A 17,726-nucleotide genomic window follows, 5' to 3' on the forward strand; every position below is an offset into this window, starting at 1 on the left:
AGGTGAACCTTGGAAGTTCGCGACTTCCCCATCATCGCGATCCCAGCCCCCTGGGAGATGACGGGCTTCCAGCTCAGCTCCCCGACGCTAGGAAAGAAGGCGGAAAAATCCAGGGGTGTGGCAGCAGCGCGCTGGGCGCAGGCACCCGGGCGGATCCATATTTCGCGCGCGCGCGAGCCGGCGAGCGGTGGGCGGGCCGCCGGAGAGGAACGCGCCAACCCGGCCGCCCACTGCGCGGCGAGCCTGGGGCCCAAGGCGCCTTGCGCAGCTCTGCGCCAGCCAGCGAGCAACGGGAGCGAGGGAGCCAGGCTCGTGCGTGCCCCGCCCCTCGCGCGGCTGCCGAAGCCCCGCCGGGCCCCGCGCGCATGCGTGCCGCGCGCGCGCCCCTGGTTACCGAGGGTGTCGGTTGGCGAGGTAGTTCGTTCCCGCCGCACCTCCTGCGCTCGAGAGCGCGTCCGCGTCACGTGGGCCGCGGCTGCCTCGCGGCGCTAGGCAGAGGCGGGCGAGCCGGCGGTGGCCGCACGCGCCGGCCCACTGAGCCGCCCGGCCGCCCCGCCCGCACGCCGCTCGCCCTCCCCCTCCCTTCGTCGCCCCGCTCCCTCGCTCCGTCGCGCGCGGAAGGAACATGGCGAAGCGGCGCTAGCGCCGGGAGCGATGGGGCGCGCAGGTGGGCCGGGCGTCGTGGGAGCCCCCTGACGAGGCCCGTGGGGGCCGCCGTGCGTGCGTCGGGGACGCGGCGCTCGGACCTGGCGAGCTCGGGCGGGCGTCCGGCGGCGGCGGCGGCGACGGACCGCGGGGGGCGCCGAGGGCCGCCCCGCCGAGAGCCTGAGGCGATGGATGAGCTGAGCGTGGAGGTGAGGGGGGGCGGGGGAGGGAGGGGGAGGTCGCTCGCCCCGCCCCCTCCGCGGCCCCGGCCCCGTCCGGTCTGGTCCGGCGCAGGTCGGAGCCCTCCGGTCGGGTCTGGCCCGGTCCGGTCCTACCCTACCCCACCCGCCCCGCCCCGCCCCGCCGCCGTGGAGGAAGAGCTGGCCCGCCGGGTGGCCGCCTCTGCGGTCCTCTGGGGCTGCGGGCGGCTGCAGACGCCGGCGTTCCCGCACCCGCACCCGCGCCCGCCCGCCCTCGCGGGGCCTCGCCTAGCCCAGCCCCGCATGGGCCTGGGGGGTCTCCCCCGTTTGGGCCACTTTTGGGGGCTTGATGCTTTGAAGGTTGGCGGATGCAATAATAATAATAATAATAATGATGATGATGCGAATGGGGTCGCCCCCACCGCAGTTTGGCTCACTTGCTGGGTGTCAGGTTGACGGATGTAATGTTATTCAGCATAATTAATTAATAATAATGATTGTTATTATTTTCTAGCTCAAAGGCTGTGCTTGCAAATGGCTGGGAGATTTTACAAGACTCGGGACCCTAAATACACATCAAAATTCATCCGACGATAATGTCAGGTTTTAGTTTTTTCCAATCCAGTCAACGGTTTAAACGTTAACTGACCCTCTCTACAGCTTTTTTTTTTTTTTTTTTTAAGGATCAAATTTGTCATTTTTCACCTTGATTGCCTCCATTGGAAAGTATCACAGAGGTGACTTTTTTTTCTTGGTTTTGAGGAGAGTTTCATTTTACTTGCAACTCAGTGGAAGTCAATATTGGGACTGCAAAAATATTGAAGAATGATTTTATGTTGACTCTTATTTGCCTTATTGACGGACCTGCGGTTTGCAAAGGCAAATACTTTTGCCCTTTTTCTAGTTTGCATATTTATTTTTTCCCCCATTTTTATAGTGTTAGCACCAAAATTATCAATCGCCCAGAAAAGATTCTGAGGTTCAAATTAGGGTTTGATTTCAAGGCAGAAATGTATGTTTCTGGACTCTGACATTAGGACATGCATCTTTTAAAAAAGATTTTTTTTATTTGTGTAAAATTTGGGGGGTGATTACTCACTGCAATGCCCCAGGACTTATTCCTGGCCCTTAGAGATTGCTCTTGGATTTGGGGAGACCATCTGGGGTGTCAGGGATCAAACCCAGGTCAGGTGCCTGCAGGACAGCTGCCCTACTGGCTGTACTACCAGTCTGGCCCCTAAGGATTTCTTTTTTTTTTTTTTTTTTTTTTTTGGTTTTTGGGCCACACCCTGTGAGGCTCAGGGGTTACTCCTGGCTATGCGCTCAGAAGTTGCTCCTGGCTCTTGGGGGACCATATGGGACGCCGGGGGATCGAACCGTGGTCCGTCCTAGGCTAGCGCAGGCAAGGCAGGCACCTTACCTCCAGCGCCACCGCCCGGCCCCAGGATTTCTTTTTAATTGCAAAAATATTGTAAATCATTTCCTCCTTTGTAGAAATTGTAGGGGAAGAAACAGCTCATATTGCTGATCCTATCTTACAATCTAGATTGTCTTTTATCTTTCTTTTGTTTTTTTTTGTTTTTTTTTTTTTTGGTTTTTGGGTTACACCCAGCAGCGTTCAGGGGTTACTCCTGGCTGTGCACTCTGAAATAACTCCTGGCAGGCTCGAGGGACCTTACGGGATTCTGAGGATTGAACTTGAGTCGGCCCCATGCCAGGCGAATGCCCTACCTAATGTACAATCGCTCTGGCTCTCTGTTGTACTGTCTTTTTTGTTTGTTTTTGGGCCACACCTGATGGTTCTCAGGGATTACTCCGGACTCTGCACTCAGAAATCACTCCTGGCAGACTGGGGGAGGGGGCACCATTGGGCACCATATGGGCTGCCAGGGATTGAACCCGGGTCGGCTGAGTGCAAGGCAAACACCCTACCCACTGTTCTATCTCTCTGGCCCTCTGTTGTACTTCTGAAGCATATTTGAGGTATCATAAATTTGAAAACTGAATTCCTACTCTTATTAACGGATAAGTTAGTATTTGTACATTTTGGCCTTGTCCACATTGTTGTCATTATAACTCATGAAAACATACCTGCATTATCAGGGTGGGAGAGAAGATAGTTCACTGAGTATAACACTTGCCTTGTACCAAGGTAGCTGACCCAGGTTTGATCTCTGGCATCCATATGGTTGCAGTATATCATTAGGAGTAATTTCTGAGTAAAAAGCAAAAACCTGTGCTTTTTGTCCATTCCTTATCATAAAACTGTTGTGAAGCTTCAGGAAAAGGAAACACTTATTTCAGGCGATTGCTATGGACGTTGTCTGACCAAGTCCTGTTACGAAATATAGTTAAAGCACATGTTATGAGCTTAAAATGAGTGTAGTTGTCAAATTTATTTATTTTGGTTTTTGGTTCACACCCCTGCGTCCATTCTAGGATTACTCCCGGCTGCTGCTCAGAAATTCGCTGCTGGCAGGCTCGGGGGACCATATGGGATGCCAGGATTTGAACCGAAGTTCGTCCTGTGTTGGCAGTGTGCAAGGCAAATGCCTTACCTCTGTGCTATTGCTCTGGCCCTCAAATTTATTATTTTAAGTAGGGGGCAGAGGAGTTCACAGGAGTTCACCTTGCACTCAGCTGACCTAGGACCAACCCGTTCCAGCATTCCATATGATTAGTCCCTCCACCCAAGCCTGCCAGGAGGAATTTCTGAGCACAGAGCCTGGAGTAACCCCTGTGCACCACTGGGTGTGGTCCTAAACCCAAAATGTACATATGTGTGTGTATGTATATATATATTTTTTTTTTTTAATATGGTTTTTACTTACTGATTCAGTGGCATAATGTGGCCTTTTTATCTTTTTTTCAGAGCATTGCGGAAGTTTTCAGATGTTTCATTTGTATGGAGAAGTTGCGGGATGCACGCCTATGCCCACATTGCTCCAAGCTTTGTTGTTTCAGCTGTATCAGGGTAAGTGTAATTCATTTTACATGATCTAGTATATCTAGAATAATTTGTAGAAAATAACCATTTTTTCTAAAGCCTTCTGTTTATATATAGCATTTTAAGACTGTCTTTTAAAGGATTTTTTTTTTTTGTATATTTGCTTATGGACTACCCCAGCTATGGCTACTCCTGCTGGTAAGAAGGATTCTTCGAACCTGAATCTAACCTTTTGATTTTTTTATTTTCCACCTACTGAATGTTCTTTGATAACAAGACCACTAGTGGTGAATAAACATCAAATGATAATTAGCATACATGTATGTTAGTGTATTTAGTCCTAAATTTAATAACTGTTTGTAAAGTGCTTGCACACATTATATTTCAGGTTGAGGGACACTAAGGTAATGACAAAAAGCTTTCATTTAGAGATTGAATATAACCCAGAGGAAGGAGGGCTTTTGTGAATATATTGAAGAATATGTAGTGTTGTAAAGAGGTAACTACTATGATTCTGTGATGCATGTTGAGAATTTAAACTGATGTTGGGGCCAGGGACAGAGCTCATCTGGTAGTACACATATAGGCTCAAGCTGGGGAGGGGGGGCAGAGAGATAGCCCAGCCATAAAGCATTTATTTGCCTTGCATGGGACCTACCTGGGATGGACTGATTGGATTCCTGGATTCCTGGCATTCCATATGGTCCTCAAGCTTGCCAGGAGAGATTTCTGAGCATAGAGCAGAGTAGCCCCCGAGTATCGCCAAGTGTGGCCCAAAAACCAATCAATTAATAAACAAATAAACCTATAAAAAATGGCTTTAGCTGGATTGGATCTCCAATATTATATGCTTTCAGCATCGTTAGATATGGTCCTTATAAAAGTCGTTGAAAATAAAAACTAAACTTGTTTGATAGGGAATATGGAGATAGGGCTGGAGTGATAGCACAGTGGGGAGGGTGACCCGTATGGTCCCCTAAGACTTCCAGGAGTAACTTGAATGTCACTGGGTTTGGCACAGAAACAAAAACACAAAACAAAAACAAAAAGATAGTTTAGAAATGTGTAACGGAAGAACTTGGTTTGGTTATTATGGACTCGGGGATTCCGTGGCACATATCTTTAACCTACAGTTTAACTTCCCTGCCCACTTGTTATTATGTAGATTGATTCCTTTTTTTCTTTTTTTTAAAGTAGGCTTCGGTTTTTTTTTTGTGTGTGGGGGGTCACATCAGGCAGCATTCAGGTGTTACTCCTGGCTCTATGCTTAGCTCTTGGCGGGCTCAGGGGACCATATGGGATGCTGGGATTTGAACCACCGACCTTTTGATTGCAAGGCAAATGCCTTATCTCCATGTAGATTGCTTTTTTTTTTTTTTTTTTTTTTTTTTGGTTTTTGGGCCACACCTAGCGGTGCTCAGGGGTTTCTCCTGGCTGTCTGCTCAGAAATAGTTCCTGGCAGGCACGGGGGACCATATGGGACACCGGGATTCGATCCAACCACCTTTGGTCCTGGATCGGCTGCTTGCAAGGCAAACGCTGCTGTGCTATCTCTCCGGGCCCAGATTGCTTTCTTTATAGAAAAAAATCAGAGCTATTTAATAATTTCTCACCTCAAAATTTCTCTGTAAAGAGAAATGAGTCCTTTGTCAAGAATACTATCTTTAACACTTAGGTAATTTCCTTCCAGTCACACATCTAGCATATGATGGAGCTGAATTTTATTTCAGAAAATCTGGTTTAAGATTTTTTGTTCTATGGGCCAGAGAGATAGCATGGAGGTAAGGCATTTGCCTTGCATGCAGAAGGACAGTGATTCAAATCCCAGCATCCATATGGTCCCCTGAGCCTGCCACGAGCGATTTCTGAGCGTAGAGCCAGGAGTAACCCCTGAATGCTGCCGGGTGTGACCCAAAAATAAAAAGAGTTTTTGTTCTTTGCCTCTATACCATAAATTAAAGACCTTACTTTTATCCCAGGCTAATTCTTTACACTCAACCAAGGAACTCAGTATTTCTTAGTCTCATTCACTCAGCTATAAAATGTGGATAATAAGATGTCATAGGAGGTTGTGGCATTAAAAATAGCAACTAATGAATGGGGCTGGAGTGTTAACTCATTGGTGGGAGGTTTGCTTTGCATGCGGTGACCTGGGACAGACCCAGTTCAATCCCCGACATCCCATATGGCCCCCCAGGCCTGCCAGGAGTGATTTCTGAGTGCAGAACAGGAATAACCCCTGAGCACTACAGGGTGTGGCCCAGGAAATAAAAAGCATCTAATGTATATCACTATGTTTTATACATTCTGAAGGTAAAGAAATTAAATTATCTCTGGTTAATTTTTTTATTTTATTTTTTTTTTGGTTTTTGGGCCACACCCGTTTGTCGCTCAGGGATTACTCCTGGCTATGCGCTCAGAAATCGCCCCTGGCTTGGGGGACCATATGGGACACCGGGGGATCGAACTGCGGTCCGTCCTATGCTAGCGCTTGCAAGGCAGACACCTTACCTTTAGCGCCACCTTCCCGGCCCCTATCTCTGATTAATTAAATTGTTTTGTTGTGGGGCCAGAGATATAGTATGGAGGTAAGGCGTTTGCCTCTCATGCAGGAGGTCGGTAGTTCGAATCCCGGCATCCCATATGGTCCCCCATTCCTGCCAGGGGTGATTTCTGAGCGAAGAGCCAGGAGTAACCCCTGAGTTTTGCCGGGTGTGACCCAAAAGCCAAAAAAAAATTTGTTTTGTTGCTTATTTTGTTTGGGGGTCACACATGACAGTCCTCAGGGCTTATGTCAGCTTTGTACTCAGGGGTCACTCCTTGTAGTTTGGGGGGACTGTAATTAGGTACAGGGGATTGAATACCTGTCAGCTCTGTCAAAAACAAGCTCCTTACCCACTGAACTGTCACTTGAGCCCTGCTGATTTTGGAACTGGACTCAGCGTTTTTGGGGAGGGTAGGTGGAGTCTCCTAAACTGTATGCAGGGGAGTGTGAAGGGACCTCTGAGATTCTTGGTGTGGGCCTGAGCAGCTGAGGATGTTCTGCTGCTTGGGCCTATAGTAGTGATTACCTGGGCCATTCTAGTGGCTCTTAGAGGAGGGAGAGGGCTCCAGGGCTACATCACCATGCTTGAGGACTTCAAGAGCTGTATCCTGATTCTTTTTGGTTTTTGGGCCACACCTGGCATTGCTCAGGGATTATTCCTGGCTGTCAGCTCAGAAATAGCTCCTGGCAGGCACAGGGGACCATATGGGACACCGGGATTCGAACCAACCACCTTTGGTCCTGGATCGGCTGCTTGCAAGGCAAACACCGCTGTGCTATCCATCCGGGCCCTCCTGTGATTCTTTGTACCATTTCAGATATATCCAAGACCTTGGCTCTGTACCATCTCTCCTGCTCTGGACTCCACTTATTTTCCTCCTTTGTTTTGGAGTCATCCCTGGCTGTGCTTAGGGTATCATATGTGATGCTGGGGCTGTTCAAAGCACACACTTGGAAGTTAAGTCCCTTGATCTCTGTACTGAAGTTTGCATGGCCTCTAAGGTGAGATAGAAAATAAAACTAGAGGGGCCAGAGAGATAACATGGAGGTAGGCCATTTGCCTTGCATGCAGAAAAATTGTGGTTCAAATCCTGGCATCCCATATCGTTCCCCCAAACCTGCCAGGAGTGATTTCTGAGAGTAGAGTCAGGAGTAACCCCTGAGTGCTGTTGGGTGTGACTCAAAAACCAAAAAAAAAAAAAGAAAAGAAACTAGAGAGTCATGAACTGAGACCATTTCTGGATGGAAGCTATGATTTGCACTGTTTAGGAGGAAGAAATTTGATCCAGGTCTTGCTTTTGTTGATGAAGGAAATAACATTTCAGGTTATTAAGTAAGAAAGTAAAATTGGGGAGAGAATAAAGAAGAGGGATAAGAAAAGAGATTTTTGTTTGTTTTGTTTTGGGTCACATCCATCCAGCTGCGCTCAGGGGTTCCTCCTGGCTCTGCGTTCAGAAATTGCTCCTGGCAGGCTGGGGGACCATGAGATGCTGGGAATCAAACCTGGGTCTTTCCTGGGTTGGCCTCATGCAAGGCAAACGCCCTACTGGTGTGCTATCTCTCTGGCCCTGAAAAGGGACACTTTTCTGTTCCTTTTTCCTTCTAGCATTATATTTGCTCTAAAGTTCCTTTTTGTCTTTATCATATTTATCTTTTTGGGGGGGGGGGGGTTTGGGCCACACCTGGTGACACTCAGGGGTTACTCCTGGCTTGCTGGGGAATCGAACCTCGGATTGTCTTAGGTCCTAGGCTAGTGCGCACAAGGCAGAGACGCTTTACCACTTGTGCCACCATTCTGCTCCTATAATATTTATCTTTGTTTTGTTTTGGGGGGTAGGGTCACACCCAGCAGGGCTCAGGGGTTACTCCTAGCTCTATGCTCAGAAATTGCTCCTGGGGATACCAGGGATCAAACCTGGGTTGGCTGTGGCAAACTCCTCCATTGTGTGATTATTCTGGTCCCATCCTTTAAGTTTTTTTTGGAAAAATTCCCCCTAATTATTTGAGTAAGTAAATTATATCTTTAAAATGTAAATGGAAAGTGATAAATAGCAGACACTGAGAACACATTTGTATAGGATTATCATTTTCTTATGATCCATTCACAAGAGAACTAAAAAGTAAAACATTTAATCATAGAGCTACTGTTTTTGAAACGGTATCTAGAATCTTTGTATCTTCATCATATATTTACTGTATATGATTGCTAGAATTTTAGATTCTGTAGCTCTATTATTCACTAATAAACCAAGTTACATATATGTTTACTGAACTAGGGGCCAGAGAGATAGTACAGGGATTAGGGCACTTGCTTTTTGCATCTCACTGTCCCAGCTTGATCCCTGGCACTGTATGTAGTCTCTTTAACAATGCCAGGCATTATTCCTTTTTTTTTTTTTTTTTTTTTTTTTTTTTGGTTTTTGGGCCACACCCGGTAACGCTCAGGGGTTACTCCTGGCTATGTGCTCAGAAGTTGCTCCTGGCTTGGGGGACCATATGGGGCACCGGGGGATCGAACCGCGGTCCGTCCAAGGCTAGCGCAGGCAAGGCAGGCGCACCTTACCTTTAGCGCCACCGCCCGGCCCCTCCAGGCATTATTCCTAAACATGTAGTTAGGAATAGCCTCTGATCATTGCTGGTTGTGGCCCCAGGTCCTGCCCTCCATCTCCAGAAAAACAGAATTATAGAATTCTTTCTTTTTTTGGCTTTTGGGTCACACCCGGCAGTGCTCAGGGTCTACAGGCTCGGGGACCATATGGGATGCCAGAATTTGAACTACCGTCCTTCTGCATGCAAGGCAAACGCCTTACCTCCATGCTATCTCTCCGGACCCAGAATTCTTTTTTACAAGGTTGTAGGGGCACAGCCAGCGGTGCTCAGGGGTTACTCCTGGCTCTGCTCTCAGAAATCGCTCCTGGCAGGCTTGGGGGACCATATGGGATGCCAGGGATCGAACCTGGGTTTATCCTGGGTTGGTTACGTGCAAGGCAAATGCCCTACTGCTGTATTATTGCTCCAGCCCCTGAACTATAGAACTCTTAAGATATGAAAAAAGTTTTTGTGAGCCAGAGAGATAGCACAGTAGTAGGGCATTTGCCTTGCACACAGCCAACCCAGGACAGATGGTGGTTTGAATCTCGGTTTCCCAGATGGTCCCCCATGCCTGCCAGGAGCAATTTCTGAGTGCAGAGCTTGGAGTAAGCTGTGAGCGCCACTGGGTGTAACCCACAAACCAAAAAAGGGAAAAGAAAAAAGTTTTTGTTTTTGTACCATATCCTACAGTTCTCAGGGTTTACTTTGGGTGAGGCTCAGGTGACCATAGTGGTTATTGTGGATTGAATTGGGGTTGGTCATATGCAAGGCAAGTACTTTACCCTCAGTACTGTCTCTAGACCAATGAAAAGATTTTAATATTTCATATTTAATTTATAACACATATTTATTTACCTAAAATTAGTTTGCTTTCATAAAAAGGATTTTAACAGTATCTTAGACTTAATTTAGTATTTCTTGGTGGGATGCCTCTCAAAAGCCCCTTCTGGCAGTACTGGAAAAATGGGGCTGGTAGTTTCATTGAGGGCCTGTGGATGCAATGTTGCTCAGACCCTTCAAGTGATTACTTGGGCCAATCCTGTTGGTTCATTGGCCTCCAGAGCTGTACCTCCACATCTGGCAAGCCTTAACTCTTGTACTAGCTCTTTGGCCCCATTTATGATTTTATTATATTTTGGGTTTTTGTACTACAGCCACCAATACTCAGTACTTAGTCTTGGCTCTGGGCTCAGGGATCACTCCTGGCCAGGCTCAGGGGACATTATGAGTGCTGGGATTGAGCCTGCTCTGTTGTGTGCAGGGCAAGCTCTTTTATGTGCTTTTACCACCATCCCCATTTTTGATTTTATGTTAGATTAGTTAGAAGTCTACTGTTGGGGCCGGAGAGATAGCATGGAGGTAAGGCATTTGCCCTTCATGCAGGAGGTCATCGGTTCGAATCCCGGCGTCCCATATGGTCCCCCGTGCCTGCCAGGAGCAATTTCTTAGCATGGAGCCAGGAATAACCCCTGAGCACTGCCAGGTGTGACCCAAAAACCACAAAAAAAAAAAAAAAAAGTCTACTGTTGGGGCCGGAGAAATAGCATGGAGGTAAGGTGTTTGCCTTTTATGAAGAAGGTCATTGGTTCGAATCCAGCATCCCATATGGTCCCCCAAGCCTGCCAGGAGTGATTTCTGAGCATGGAGCCAGGAGTAACCCCTGAGTGTTGCCCAGTGTGACCCAAAAAAACCTAAAACCAAAAAAAAAAAAAGTCTACTGTCTTTTATTTTTGAGAATGGAGTGGGAAATGTTATTACTTCATTTTTAAAGATTTTTTTGTTTGTTTTTGGGCCACACCCGGTGATGCTCAGGGGTTACTCCTGGCTATGTGCTCAGAAATCACTCCTGCCTTGGGGGAACCATATGGGACAGGGGGAGGGGATCGAACCACGGTCTGTCCTAGGCTAGTGTGCGCAAGGCAGATTCCTTACAGCTTGCCCCACTGCTCTGGCCTCTTACGATTTATTTATTTATTTACTTACTTATTTATATTGGTTTTTTGGGCCACACCTGGTGGTGCTCGGGGTTACTCCTGGCTGTCTGCTCAGAAATAGCTCCTGGCAGGCATGAGGATTTGAACCAACCACCTTAGGTCCTGCTTGCAAGTCAAACACTGCTGTGCTATCTCTCCGGGCCCACGATTTATTTTTAAGATAGTTTTAATAAGATTTTTTTGTTTTGGGGCACACCCGGTGATGCTTAGGGATTACTCCTGGCTATGTGCTCAGAAATCACTCCTGGCTTGGGGGACTATATGGACTCGGTTAGTGCATAGCAAGGCAAACGCCCTACCACTTGTGTCACCACTCTAGCCCCGATTTTTTTTTTTTTTTTTTTTTTTGGTTTTTGGGCCACACCTAGCGGTGCTCAGGGGTTACTCCTGGCTATCTGCTCAGAAATAGTTCCTGGCAGGCACAGGGGACCATATAGGACACTGGGATTCGAACCAACCACCTTTGGTCCTGGATCGGCTGCTTGCAAGGCAAACACCGCTGTGCTATCTCTCCAGGCCCGAGCCCCGATTTTTTTGTTTTATTTTGTTTTTGTTTGTTTTGGGGTCACACCTGGCATCACTCAGGGGCTACTCTTGGCAGGCTCGGGGGACCATATGGAATGCCAGAATTTGAACCACCGTCCTTCTGCATGCAAGGCAAATGCCTTACCTCCATGCTATCTCTCCGGCCTTGATATATTTTTTTTTTTTTGGTTTTTGGGCCACACCCGTTTGACGCTCAGAGGTTACTCCTGGCTATGCGCTCAGAAGTCACCCCTGGCTTGGGGGGACCATATGGGACACCAGGGGATTGAACCGCGGTCCATCCTACGCTAGCGCTTGCAAGGCAGACACCTTACCTCTAGCGCCACCTTCCCGGCCCCTCCGGCCCTGATTTTTAAGATTTTTTTCTAATTAAGTTTTTTGTTTGTTTTTTTGGTTTTTGGGCCACACTGAACAGCCCAAAGATTTATACCTTTGTCCTGTGAGATTCAGATCATTATCTTTCCTATGAAAATTGATTTTGTGGGGCTGGCGAGGTGGCGCTAGAGGTAAGGTGTCTGCCTTGCAAATGCTAGCCAACGAAGAACCGAGGTTCGATCCCCTGAGCCAGGGGCAATTTCTGAGTGCTTAGCCAGTAGTAACTCCTGAGCATCAAATGTGTGTAGCCCAAAAAACTAAAAAAAAAAAAAAGAAAGAAAATTGGTTTTGTTTTTGTGCCATAACTAGCTGTGCTCAGGGCTTAATCCTGACTCTTCTTAGGGATCACTCCTGTTAGTGTGGGGAATTGAACCAGGGTTGGCTGCATGCAAAACAAGTTCATTAACCCTTATATATATATATATTTTTTTTTTTTTGGTTTTTGGGTCACACTCGGCAGTACTCAGGGGTTACTCCTGGCTGTCTGCTCAGAAATAGCTCCTGGCAGGCACGGGGGACCATATGGGACACCGGGATTCGAATCAACCACCGTTGGTCCTGGATCGGCTGCTTGCAAGGCAAACACCTCTGTGCTATCTCTCTGGGTTCAACCCTTATATTTTTTTCCTCTGGCCCTGTGAGAGCTTTTTAACTATTTTGGTCTGAATTCTGTCCCTTTGAAAGTTTGTCCTTGATAAGTAAGTGAAAGTAGATTGCTTCTATTTCTGTAAGTAACTTTATAATTAATACAGGCACTATAGGGTTAAACTCATTAAATTTGTTGCATAACTTATAATTGAACATGTACAAAATTAATGTTATCTGTACAATCACAATATGTTTTGCTTTGTAGCGTTGGTTGACAGAGCAGAGAGCTCAATGTCCTCATTGCCGGTAAGTGTTTTGTTATAATACTTCTTAAATTTAGAAAATATTTACGTGATAGGGTTAGATTGTTACCTAGTTCATAAAGTTCTTCTTTTACTCTTCCATATTTTTCTTACAAATTTAGTTTAAAAAAAAAAAAAAGCAATCTCATGAAAAAGAATTGAGGATTTATTTATCTGGCTAGCATTGTGTTAAATAAATTTCATTGCTTTCCTAAATTTGGAAATCATGTGAAGTGGTGGGGAAGTAACAGTGGTAGATTTTATGCTTTGTATATATGAAGGCCTGATTGGGTTCAGTTACTGTCCTTAATTTTTAGTAGGGTAGGTTACTTGCTTTGCTTGCAGCCGACCCCCAGATTGATCTCCGGCATCCTTTATAGTTTCCGCAAGCACTCTTAAGAGTAATTCCTGAGTTCAGAGCCAGGAGTAACTCCTGAACATTGTTGGATGTGAACCCAGAACAAAACCAAACAAATGAACAAAAGAGAAAAATAATGTAAGATTTATTAAAAGAATCTTTATTAAAAGATTACTTTTGTTTGTTTGTTTTTGGGCCACACCTGGAAGTGCTTAGGGCTCTGTGTTGAGGAATCACTCCTGGTGGCCTTGGAGAACCAACCATATGGGATGCTGAGGATTTACCTGGGTTGGCCACATGCAAGGGAAATGCTCTGCCCACTGTAGTATTGCTCCAACCTCTTGAGCTACTTTTTATTAGTATGCTCTCTGCTTTAAAAACTATGTAAAGGGCCCGGAGAGATAGCACAGCGGCGTTTGCCTTGCAAGCAGCCGATCCAGGACCTAAGGTGGTTGGTTCGAATCCCGGTGTCCCATATAGTCCCCTGTGCCTGCCAGGAGTTATTTCTGAGTGGACAGCCAGGAGTAACCTCTGAGCACCGCTGGGTGTGGCCCCCCCAAAAAAACAAACAAACAAAAAATAAAACAGCTAAAAACTATGTAAGGGGGGCCGGAGGGATAGTACAGCAGTAGGGCATTTGTCTTGCACATGGCCGACCTGGGACAGACCTTGATTTGATTCTCCACATCCCTTATCTCCCTGAGCCTGCCAGGGATGATTTCTAAGCACAGAGCCAGGAGTAATGCTGGGTGTGGCCCCAAAACAAAAATTATATGAGGAGCTGGATTTCATGATTGGTACCCACTTGTGTTATAATATGTTCAAGAGAATGTTGATAAAAATAAAATAAAAAGTCTTGATTTCTTTTTGAGGAGGGGCCACATCCGGTGGAGCACAGGGGTTACTCTTGGCTCTGTGCTCATAAATAACAGGCAGGAGGAACCATAAGGGATGCCATGATTCGAACCAACATCGGTTCTGGGTCGGCTGCTTGAAAGGCAGACGCCCTACTGCTGTGCTATCTCTCTACCCCCACAAAAAGTCTTGATTTTTATTTCCCCAGCCTCTCTTCATGAAATAATACCTTTAAGTGGGGCTGGAGAGGTGGCACTAGAGTTACTATCAAGCGCTTAGCCAGGAGTAACCCCTGAGCATCAAAACGGGTGTGGCCCCCTCCAAAAAACAAAAAACAAAAACAAAAAAAAATGTTTTAGAAATAACTGTAGTAGAATGCCTGTCTCGAATACAGGCAGGGGATGGTAAGGCAGGGGGGGGGGGTATTAGAGAGGGGGGAGGGCCGGAGAGATAGCATGGAGGTAAGGCGTTTGCCTTTCATGCAGAAGGTCATCAGTTCGAATCCCGGCGTCCCATATGGTCCCCCGTGCCTGCCAGGAGCAATTTCTGAGCATGGAGCCAGGAGTAACCCCTGAGCACTGTCGGGTGTGACCCAAAAACCACAAAAAAAAAAAAAAAAAAAAGAGAGGGGGGAAATGTTACACTAGTGAAAGGGGGTGTTCTGTTTGTGACTGTAATCCAACTATAATCGTGTTACTTAAATAAAAAATATTAAAAAAAGAAATCTATAAATTAAAAAAAAATTTAGGCTTTTGGGATCTATTTTAGATTCTTCTGTATATATTGATAAGTATAAATATAATTTTTCTAGAATGCACAAGTGATATGTGATATTTTGTTATTTGCTTTACTAAAAATAAGATATTTAACTGTAGCATATGTAAAAAGATACTGCTCTAAAATTACTTAAGGAATAATATAGCTGACTTAATTTGTTTAAACCAGATTTATTTATGCCCTTATTAAAAGATAGTTAGATTGTTTCAAGTTTTGGTTATTTTAGTTATTGATGGTAGGTTATTTTGAAGTAAAACTGTTTTTTTTTGGGGTCACACCCAGCGGTGCTCAGGGGTTACTCCTGGCTGGTACGGGGAAACTTTTTTTGGCCAAAAAAAAAAAAAATCTCCCAAAATCAGGAGTTCTTGGAGCTGTGCTCAGAACCTGCTCCTGACAGAACTTTTTTTTTTGTTTTGTTTTGTTTTTGGGCCACACCCAGCGTTGCTCAGGGCTTACTCCTGCTGTCTGCTCAGAAATAGCTCCTGGCAGGCACGGGAGACCATATGGGACACCGGGATTCGAACCAACCACCTTTGGTCCTGGATCGCTTGCAAGGCAAACACCGCTGTGCTATCTCTGCGGGCCCCTCCTGACAGAACTTAGCGTCACTCCTGGCATTGTTCTGGGCACATATGTAGTGCAAGGGATTGAATTTGGTTTGGTCATGTGTAAGACAAGTGCCTTAACCACTATACTGTGTCTCTGATCCCTGGTCTGTTAACTTTTTAATAATATGGTGTGAATATGATGATACTATTTTGAGTAATCAATTTTTTTAATTGATAATTTATTTTTCTTCATCTTGAGATAAAACAAATCCAGTTATAAGATACTTAAAGTACAACATAATTTATGTATACTATAGAAGGATACCCCCATCAGATTAATAGAGATAATCATTAGCTGACCAACATTTGAAGTGAATTTATTTTGGGAAGTAATTTCAAATTCCTGAATTTGAATTCAGGAATTGTATTGTATTCTGTATGTACATATGCATGTGTTTTCTCTCTCCAGAGCTCCACTCCAGCTACGGGAACTAGTAAACTGTCGTTGGGCAGAAGAAGTTACACAGCAACTTGACACCCTTCAACTTTGCAGTCTTACCAAACATGAAGAAAATGAAAAGGACAAGTATGACCTTAGTTTCTTTATTAAAGTGTCTTATACAAAACCCTTTGGTTTTGTCAGTGAACATGTAAGCATTTTTTTGTTGTGTCTAAGTATAGCTGTTTGGTAAGACATTCTTTTGTTTGTTTTTGGCCACATTTGGCCATACTAGATGGTTGTTCCCAGTGGTGCTGGGCAAGAAGGACCATGTGGCTCTAGGAATTGGAACTTGGGCCTCCCAAATGCAAAGCATGCTTTACTGTGCTTAGCCAGTTGAATTTTTTTGGGGGGGAGGGGGGGAGACAGGTAATAGGAGGACATACCCAGTAATCAAAGTTCACACATGGCTCTATACTCAGGGATCACTCCAGGTGGGCTCAGAGAACTTACTGAATCCAGGTTGTGTGTGTGTAAATCAAGTGCCTTACCTTGCTGCATTATCTCTCTGCTCTCATTGTGCTATCTCTCCTGCCTCTTATATTTATTTTTGTTTTTTGGGTCACACCCGGCAGTACTCAGGGGTTATTCCTGGCTCTGCGTTCAGAAATCACTCCTGGCAGGCTTGGGGGACCATATAGGATGCTGGGATTCAAACCACTGTGTCCTGGATTGGTTTTGTGCCAGGCAATGCCTAACCGCTGTACTAACTCTCCGGCCCCCTTCTTAAGTTTTAAATAATCTTTTTAGCTCAGTAATCCGTGAGAATGTTTTCCCGTTTGGTTTTTTGGACCACACATAGCTGTATTGAGAGGTAACTCCTTGTTCAGTGCTTGGAGGACTGTATGGTGCTGGGGATCAAATTTTTGCTGCCTTGTATGCTAAGCATACAGGGAGCCTGTTGAGCTGTCCCCAGGCTCAGTGAGAAAACAAAAGCAGTGATATGTTTTTATATGAGAGATAGTCTGGTAATGACTGGGATAAAGACACTCACTGCTTTGCAAGCACGAGATTCTGAATTTGCTTCCGAAGATATATATATTGAGTGCAGTTTCAGAAGATCTTTTTTTTTTTTTTTCGGTTTTTGGGTCACACCTCGCAGCACCCAGGGGTTGCTCCTGGCAGGGCGGGGGACCATATGGGATGCCAGGACTCAAACCACCATCCTTCTGCATGCAAGGTAACCGCCCTACGTCCATGCTATCTCTCCAGTCCCAGCAGATCTCTTTTTTATTTGTTTTTGTTTTTTGGGTCACACCTAGCAATGCTCAGGAGTTACTCCTAGCTCTGGCTCTGCACCCAGAAATCGCTCCTGGCAAGTTTGAAGGACCATATGGGATGGTGGGAATCAAATCTGGGTCCAGCCCAGGTTGGCTGCATGCAAGGCAAACATCTTATTGTGCTGTCTTTCCAGGTCCTCAGATCTCATTTTTGAACATGAATTCCACTGTCTGGAATCCTCAGTGCTGTCGTATGATTTCTTGCCAAACTACATAATTAAAGGGTTTGACCCCCCATTAGCAACAGAACTTAAAAATAGAGATCTGTTATGAATATTTTTGCCATTCTAATTTTGTAATAATCAGGACAGACTGAACATTTGCTTTAGTACGACCTTGCATGTGTCCCCAGACCTAGTTCTTTACCTACATAATGTGATCTTAGAAATTATGGTGATGAATCATAAAAAAGAAAAGAAAGATCTATTAGCAAAATGTTTTTTAGTGTGATCTCTTGACCACCATAACAAAAATGCACATAAGCACTATAAGCACTATCACTGAACACACGAGCATCACCATGTCAACAGAGGGGGGAAAATAGAACAGTTAAAAACTAAACAGAGCTCAGATGATAGCTGAATTGGCTGAGCTCAAGTTCTTTGTTTTGTTTTGTATTGTTTTTGGGTCTCTACCTGGCAGCACGAGGGTTTCTCCTGGCTCTGGCTCGAGGAA

General features: G+C 45.7%; 1 protein-coding gene and 1 non-coding gene across 2 annotated transcripts in view; both read left to right on the forward strand.

Moving 5' to 3' along the window:
• Positions 1–725: 725 nt before the first annotated feature.
• TRIM37 (tripartite motif containing 37) overlaps positions 726–17,726 on the forward strand; it is a 79,735-nt gene continuing 62,734 nt past the window's right edge. The window contains exons 1-4 of the mRNA XM_049772772.1: positions 726–854; positions 3,718–3,819; positions 12,698–12,738; positions 15,742–15,858. Coding sequence (XP_049628729.1) covers positions 834–854; positions 3,718–3,819; positions 12,698–12,738; positions 15,742–15,858 — 281 coding nt within the window. The 5' untranslated portion in view covers positions 726–833. The remainder of the gene's footprint in view (positions 855–3,717; positions 3,820–12,697; positions 12,739–15,741; positions 15,859–17,726) is intronic.
• Positions 17,319–17,453, forward strand: LOC126030324 (small nucleolar RNA SNORA72). Its single transcript, XR_007503104.1, has one exon. It is a non-coding gene; the product is annotated as a small nucleolar RNA SNORA72 (small nucleolar RNA).

This window comes from Suncus etruscus, chromosome 1 (genome assembly GCF_024139225.1).
Source record: "Suncus etruscus isolate mSunEtr1 chromosome 1, mSunEtr1.pri.cur, whole genome shotgun sequence".
NCBI classification, from domain to species: domain Eukaryota; kingdom Metazoa; phylum Chordata; class Mammalia; order Eulipotyphla; family Soricidae; genus Suncus; species Suncus etruscus.